The 8,389-nt window shown below is 43.8% G+C and overlaps 1 protein-coding gene and 1 long non-coding RNA gene across 3 annotated transcripts; one reads left to right on the forward strand and one right to left on the reverse strand.

The window, feature by feature from the left end:
- On the forward strand, positions 1-7,608 carry LOC147796818 (uncharacterized). The gene is made up of 3 exons (XR_015427669.1): positions 1-364; positions 6,163-6,298; positions 7,477-7,608. It is a non-coding gene; the product is annotated as an uncharacterized LOC147796818 (long non-coding RNA).
- Positions 4,874-7,638, reverse strand: LOC110980787 (bcl-2-related ovarian killer protein homolog A-like). 2 transcript variants are annotated; one of them, XM_087145714.1, is made up of 3 exons: positions 7,517-7,638; positions 6,423-6,804; positions 4,874-5,915 (listed from the first exon to the last, which is right to left on the reverse strand). In XM_087145714.1, the coding sequence occupies exons 1-3, from the start codon at positions 7,620-7,622 to the stop codon at positions 5,861-5,863; spliced, it is 543 nt and encodes a 180-aa protein (XP_087001840.1). In that variant the 5' UTR covers positions 7,623-7,638; the 3' UTR covers positions 4,874-5,860. The 2 variants fall into 2 exon arrangements, with proteins under 2 accessions (XP_087001840.1, XP_087001839.1); XM_087145713.1 differs by having other exon boundaries at positions 4,877-5,915; positions 6,374-6,804.
- Positions 7,639-8,389: the final 751 nt, after the last annotated feature.

Raw genomic sequence — 8,389 nt, forward strand, 5'->3', positions numbered from 1 at the left:
GCCTCAGTCCTCTTCCCCTGTTTAGAGAAGGGTTTTCGGCATGCAGCTTCGCGCACAATCTCAAACCGTCTAGTCTCCCTGTCTAGGACAGAGACGTGCGTATCCTCCAAGTGGTGGACCGTTGGGTGTATTACGTTCAGCGCAATCTAGACTTTTGCGCAAATATATTGTACTCCCTCCTGAGTCGATTATACAATGAATGGCTTTTACTCGAAAGCAAATGAAGTCAGGATGGAGTAGCCAGATGTCCATGTCATGATACACGGACTCTCCATCAAACAACAGTGCACTGCAGTGATTGCCAGTCAGAGCTGAAGACGCAACCTGGGTGAGTCGGGAAGCCGTTCTCTGCCTGAATTTTCACGTAAGTCCTCTTGCTGAATTCTCCTGGATAAATCAACACCTTCGCCAATATACATCGGATGAGTGTTTACTTAAAGACACCCGTTGTGTCTAAGAAAGAGAGCATTTTAATGCAGCGCAAGCAGTGACCCACAGCACATTTTAAAACCCATCTATCGAATGCAAGAGAGTTGAAGCAAGGCCATGAATCCCGATGATGTAAAGTATTATACATGCTCTGAAAGTCACCATTTTGTTTCACCTCCATGAAAATAGATTTTAAGAAATCACCTCCATAAAAACTCACAAAAATAAATGCTTTTTTATACACTTTCCACAAATAATTATCAATTAACTAATTTATACAGCGATATCCTTGATATAAATTTTAATTGTAATTTTACGAGTACATTTTAGTGAATGTTTAAAATGTCACATTGGACGGAAATGAAAAAATACTACATTAACTGGGCTAAGTTGACGTTACAAAATCACGAAATGGGCGGATCCTTTTGTGGCAAAGTGATGGATCACATTGTTACGACGAAGAAAATATAGTACATGTAAATCAACCGAGAGTCGAAATGGTTTAATGGTTGCTACGTTTTTATTGTAGTATCACTCTTTCGTACTTGTAATGCGCTTGGAAGTTTTAAATAACACTGGATAGAACACTGGAGTAATTTTTCCCCCAAATTCACGACGAGCGAGGATCTCTGTGGAGGTCGGGGATAAATCTGTGTCACCAACCTTTGTGACGGGGGGAATGGGCCGCCAGATTTGTGTCAACATTGAATCAAAATATGTATAAGTCGGTAGAAATGAGAGGAGACGCCTGGAGTCAAGAACAGAAATGTTCATTTCCCATAAAATTCCGAGGATGGTCAAGAAAACGAGGCCTAAATGAGGATACACACGGGTGTAATGAACAATAATTGATACATGTACCGAGTGTAATGGGTGTCAAAACACGTTTAGTCGACCGCCCCCCCCTTACCATCCCCATCCTTGCATCCTGCAAGTGTTCTACAAATGGCGTCAATCTGTGCGCAGTCTGTAATTAATTAGTAACTTGCAAGTACATGCACTAGTAAAACGACTGAGACAAGTCTACTGCAGCTTGGCGTTTTTAGCGGTCGGCAGAGCCCCATTTTTTTATTGTGGTGTTCAGTGCATGTTCTGTCATCCATTCAAGTAGAAACACGAGCCACGCGACAAGCTTTTTCTCCGCTGCAGTGTCATTTCGATTTCTCCTACGAGGATGCTATTTTCTGAAAAGACATTCTGACATCAAAAGAATCGACTTTCACATTTGCTAACACGCCGAGCACAGCTTCATTAATTTCACAGGGACATTCCCCCGAGCAAACGCTTTTCAAGTAATCAGTGGTCAGACATTTAAACAGTTTTGAGGGATCTGAAGTTAGAATAAAAACATCAAAGCAAGAAAGAAAACATGGAAGTTTAAAAATGGAACAGAAATCAAATTTTCATTACATGTACATGTATGAGTCAACACATCTTTCTTTAAAACGTGGCCTCGAAATTGTCACGTCAAGTGTTTATGGGAGACGTCTCCTTTACATTGTGAATTTCATAATTTCATTTTCAATCCCCCATGGCTGTACTGCGAAGAGCTGGAACTTAACTTAATCTGCTGCTGAGGTAACACAATTCGCGGTGGAATTCCCGCCAAGCATTCTGTCGACTACAGACTCCATACTTGTCGCAGATGCCCAATTACTGCTTTGTTGACTCACGAATTCCCGTCAAGATGTGCTGCAATGGTACTTGTTCGAGACATGGGAAATTTACGGTTAAAATGCGGTGTAAATGTGCATTGTCGAGAACTTTGCGTTTACTTCCTTTTTTATATTTTCCCCATTGATGCAAGTTTTCAGATACTGCAGGGGCTCAGAATAAAGGTCCAACAACACAAGTCATGACTTTTATTTGAAATGAATCAGCATGCTCTCCTACATTTCGCTCCCAAAGTGTGACTATGTCTTCAAAAGATTTTAAAGCCAATTATCAGGGATAATAACAAACATTAAAAAAAATTAGGAGCGAGCTACGAATCACGGCTGAATTTGGCCACTTCTGAGTGAGGCCATAAATCAACGAATTACTGAAGGACCAAAAATAACAAAGACACGTCATAATTGAATTGGAAACAGCTTGCGATTTGGTTTCAAAAGATGACTAGTTACATAATTTAAGTCGACGTGGCCTTTCGAGGCTTCTGTAAATATTCCTTTCCTGTTTTTTTGTGTATTTTTAGAATGCATGGGTGAATGTGTGCCTCACTGAATCAAGGAAGAATATCCAACATTATAATTTTTGAAACCTTAACTGCCTGAAGGCAAAACAGCAATGAAGACATTCTGGACACTGGAATACAGGCGATTTGTAATAGTGCGCCTCCAAGAGTTTGCAACGGCGCGTTGGCCAATCACGACGCGTGAAATCTGTCCATTCAATGTGTGTTTGGAATGGGTCGACAGATTTCAGGCGTCGTGATTGGCCAACGCATTGCAAACTCTCGGAGGGCACTATTACAAATCGCCGGCGTTGTCACTGTACTGATCTGTGTGGAATTTTCTGATTGAAGAAATGGCTTCCATAATTCCGAAGACAGCTCAAAATTTTGAGCAGAATCGGGCTTTTTCCTAGAAACACAGCAAGTATTCCGGTAGTACATGTACATGTTTATAGAAATTTTTCTTGATGCAGCCCATGATTCAAAATTGATTTGATGGTCAGTCGGGACATATTGCACGAGGCCTTATTGTCGTGTTGTGAAATTAGATGTGTGCCGCTATCCCGGCGTCATTCTACCTCGTCGCAATTGCGTGTTGGTGATTTCTCGTGTCGGAACAGTCGTGAGCAAAGAAATTACCAACGTGAGTGAGGGTTCGTGTCGCGGCAACGAAGAAGCTTATTTGGAAAACGGAAGACTGAAGTCCAATTAATCTACAGTTGAAATGTACGCACATGGGCAAGAGTGATATTGGTATTCCGTTGTTTGCCTTGTAATAAAGTCGTTCACACAAATTACAGTCTTTTCAGTCATTTTTTTGCGGGTGTGTCGGAATGATTTTTTTTAAGAGAAATGTTTCCAGTGAATTGTTTCAGTCAATCTATGTCTTGATGAATTTGCTGCTTTGGAAAGACGACGGTAGGAAGTGAATCCATTGATTTTGTCCGTAGGAAGTTTTCATGCTCCCGGAAAAAACCCTGCATCTTTATTCGATCAATGCAGGAGGTAGGGAACGCTGTGTGACGTGACAAGTCTCGCCAGAGCCTTGCAGAGTCACGTGAATCACACTGCCCCAAACGCAGCTGGGCACAATATGGACGGTAAGCGTAACGATATCGGTGCAGCTCTTGGCTGCTCATTTTGTGTGCACGGGCGGTTTGTAACTTGAGGCCATTCTGTGTCCACAATATGAGCCCCAAGCTAGACAGAGACGGCGCGAATTTCCGGGCAAAGGAACTCCTTTGATAGGAACTGCACTTCGCTGGTTCACGAACGGCTAGGAAATGCACGCGTTACGGTCGCGTCGCTACCAACAAAATGAACAATCCTCACTAATATAGCCCTTTTCAACCAATGAGGGGTGCTTCTGCTCAAGGCAGATACGCTGGTATGTTGCTCTCAGGCTGCGGTACCCAGAACCATTGGTGTAAAAACGCTGGTTCTCACAGACCGTTGAACGCACGAACGATGCACACACCAAACACGAGAAGACAATGATCGAAGGATAGACTTTCCTCCACGCTGGAAGTTGGGACGGACATAACTAGACCTGTAAACAGGGCCCAACGAATACTCCTCCATTGTATACTGAGCCCTGTCCCGATTCATAGGGATTTCTTTCGAACAGTTTATCCGGGATATCTGGGGGCATTAAACTAAACATCCGCTTGATTTTATGAGCTGAAATTGAACCGGTATGTTCATTACTTACGGTGTAAACTTTCTGCTACGTTGTTAAATTGTAGAAAACCCGCCTTTTCCTCGTTTGGAGGAAATATGTTGACTTCTTTGTCGTTTTCCCACTCTGAACGAGTTTTCCCCACTAGCACAAAACTGATGGTTGTTTCGTCACTTTCGTGTCACGTCACAGAGAGCGAGCTGCGCTACCAAAGATTTGCCGCAAACAGTGTGTGACTGGACAGGGAACCAGCCAAGGGCATTGCGTATTAGCTGTGGCACAAAACAGCCGTAATTTTCTACGAGTACTGAGATCGACAGGTACTCTCGCAGATCTGAACGGGATACGTAGGTGCTGAAGTCTCGGTGCAGACTATACAGGCTCTATTACAGGGTACTATTACTTAACCATACAAAGGAGTCTGTGCAATATACAAGTCAGGCAAAAATTCTTACGGCGTGGGAAAACGACAAAAAAGGCAATTAACAACCGAGCAGAAAGTATACACCGCAAGTAATGAACATACTGGTGCAATTTCAGCTCATAAAAATCAAGCGGATGTTTAGTTATGCCCCCGGATATCCCGGGTAAACTTTTCGAAAGAAATCCCTATGAATCGGGACAGGGCCCAGTATACGACGGAGGAGTATTCGTTGGGCCCTGTTTACGGGTCTAGGACATAACACGCGGTAAAGAAAAGTTAATTTCCAAAATCTTCCGAGTACAAAACCAAACAGTTAATGTAGCACTCTTTTAAAAGTACCTACATTTCAAAAAAACTACGTGTATCGGGCCTTCTATAATCGAGCTTTGAGATTTTCATTTTAAAAACTCAGATTACAAAGCCAAGAAAGTGAATTTACGGCAATACTAGTCAGAATAATACATTACCCTGGTAATAGCAATATCCTTGCAAGAAGCCTAACCTTTTGTGAAGTTCAGTTGATAAAAATCACTTCCTAATAATACACTGATTCACATAAATGTACGTAGATTTAAAAAAAAAATAAGGAAGTTAGTGTGTCTTGAAACATAGCGCTGGTGTTTTGCAATTCTTCGTGGAAAGTTTTTGTCTTGCCATCTTCACACACTAGAGTTCCGGTTATTGGTTCTTTCGACAAGTAAAATTACGAAGTGTGGGTGCGCGTGGCAATGCCAAATGCAGTGCCATAGGTGCTCAGGGGAAGTGCTCTGATAAGATGTTATCGAGATGCCGAGACTTTACCAATCGAAGGCATCCAGGCTGCTCATTCAGTGCGCCCTCTGTGCTGTTTGATATCACCATCTGGTAGTATTAGCTTTCATTGGCTATGCGTTCGTGCTCGTGTCACTTCAACACGGCCAAACCACTGGTCAGTGTGTGCCGATATCCGTGTGCTCTGCGTAGGTCTCGTTTTCAGTGCGGGCGTGATTGACTACTTGACGCAGGTGCACCCATCCCCCAAGTCGTTCCTGATTGTTTGCTCCGTCGTTGACGTCACAGGGACGTGATCTCATTGGTTATAAGGACACCTGGAGCTTACTGGTTGCTACTATGGTCCCCGCGAGTCCGCACAGTGCTCCTAGGACACCGATAGTCATCAAAACGTACGAGTCATCCTCTTTTGTCCCATGAAAGGTTTTGGCCATATCGCTCTGCAGGATAAAAAAGCATGCTAGTTTCTTGAAGTGTAATGTATTTGTTTAGCATAATAGCGATTAGTTTACAAATACTGGTCAATTGCTCACTTCCACCATGGTGAATAAAACCTTTGCATTAGAAATGTCCTCCGTAAATTTTTTGGACGCACTGAATGGTTGCGCAGTTTGTTGGAAGCTTGGTAAACTTAATTATAGTACGTGATGTGGAAAAAGAAAGTGTTCCTCTCACTGCTTACCATAGTTATCACACGGACGCGAGTGGTCGGCCGAGTGGTATGCGGGACAAAGACACACAAGGCCTACATTATTCCTTGTCCACAAGCGTGATGACGAATTTATTTTCAAGCGAAGTTGAAGAGCAGTAAAGAAAGTAAAAGGTAAGCTTACAGTGGCTAACGCGTTTAAAGAAAGGGAAAAAAGGGCGGGGCTTCAGGTGGGAGTGCTATACTAACCCATCCTCCTTGTCGAGCAATCCAGCTCACCAACCTCTCCCGCACGAACCTGGTTAGGCTTGCCACCAGCCGGTCCACGAAGGCCGTGTAGTCGTAGCTCCGTTGCTGCACGCACTCCACGGCCAGCGCCCCGGCCACGGCGAACATGGCCACCACCCGGGCCCAGGTGATACCGGCCCGGAACAGCTCGTCGGCCACGGAATGGAAGGCCTCCTCGGCCACCTCCTCCGAGCTGACCCGGGTGATGTTCAGCTGGCCGAACACACCGTGGAACAGGGTCGGGTACAGCTGCTCCAGCTCGGCGCTGACCAGCTGTAGTTCGAGCATGGTCTCGTGGAGCGTGGGCCCCGACTGCGATTTCGTGGTGTTTGTGGCGGCGGTGGAATCGTACGTTTTAGTGTTGGGAGCTGTGGCACCACTCCCAGGCAAAACTACACAGGTGAAAAGATTCATTACAACATGCAACAGTCGGCAAGTTTTTCTATGAGCTGATGATTTAAGTGCAAATAAGCAGAAGATAGGTCTGACCGCAGACTAAATTCGATCTCAAGCCATCATGGCCACTATGACAAACTTAAAAGTAGATGATGATAGGGGTATTCTATGTTGAACTATGAGTTATCAACAATTATGTGATGACGCTCGACCGTCTTTCACCAGTACGTGACAATTATCCTTCGTTGGACTAGAAAGACCGTTTCATAACGTTACGAGTAGCCTACTACAGCGCCTGTAGGCCTATAAGTATAATCTGCACTGATTGACTAAAGGTCCACGAATAATCAAACGTTTGCTGCGTTGTGCTAATATCGTCTATGAAGGACAGCATTGCAAATCTAAAAGAAGATGCCACCGTTACTCTTATGTTTCTGGTCACAAATGTGGAAGGAGAAGAGTTATTTGGAAAGAGAGGGAAAACAAAACCAAATTCTAGTAACGGCTCATATTTGCGCCCCTGAGAAATTTCAAAGGCTTAATTTAAGAAACCTATATTATTGGAAACGAAAGGGTTTCCCAAAGGGGCTAAATTATGAACATGCTTTTCCGCGCATTTGTGAATCCATTGCATTCAACTTCCCAACCCGGTTGCTCTTATTTTACAGCCTCTTGGAATCATGGGAAAGGTCAAAGCAAAGGTCATACCCGTTCGCCCCTTCCTGACGAGACCCAGTTGTTGGAGTTTGTAGTGAATAAACTCATTGCATAGAATGACGGCCTCTTGAGCCACTACATCTTCCATGGAAGGCATGACTTTAGCCACCACACCGGACTAAAAAAACAAGAGATGATTTCAGAGGAAGAGAGAGAAAACGGAATTAGTTAATGACGCCCTCTGTTGGACGCTTGAGGACGCTTTCTATTTGCTAAAACAGTGCCAGATCAAGGCAAGGCCATTTTGTCGACTACCTCCATTGACATATTCACTTAGTCGTGTGATATTGGTGGCTGCTTAACCTGCGAACTGATCAAAATCACCAGGTCAGGGAACCATTCTGAAGATACATGCAGAGGGCACGTTCGCGTTACGACGGTTTGTCGGTCAGTGGTCGATCCTTGGTACCAGACACAGTTGTACAAAATAGTCGACAAATGGTTGTCGCTCGTATCGCCCGTGCGAAAAACTAGTTCTCAGTGTAGGTGGAATGAATACCTAAATAAAGTTAAAACGCACACTCTGTCTCTCATTGGCCGATGCAGTTTAACTTTATTTAATCAATTCATTCCACCTACATTAAAAGCTAGTTTTTCGCTTCTATAGGCGAGTTCGCATGACAACTCTTTGTCGGTCTGTGGTCAATCTTTGGTACCAGACAAAGTTGTACATAGTAGTTGACAAATGGTCGTCGCTCAAACTTTGCCCAGAGATGCAAAAACTAGCACTCGATGTCGGTGGAATGAATGGTTTAAATAAAGTTAAAGCGCACACTGCCAACGCGAGACAAAGCTTCAGAAACTTCAGAAAACAGCAAAATCACTGTCTTGCTTCGATCAAAAACACTTGAGGGAGCTAGTACT

The sequence above is a fragment of the Acanthaster planci genome, linkage group LG14 (genome assembly GCF_054643075.1).
Source record: "Acanthaster planci isolate LZ-2023a linkage group LG14, COTS_SCS, whole genome shotgun sequence".
In the NCBI taxonomy this organism is placed as follows: Eukaryota; Metazoa; Echinodermata; class Asteroidea; order Valvatida; family Acanthasteridae; genus Acanthaster; species Acanthaster planci.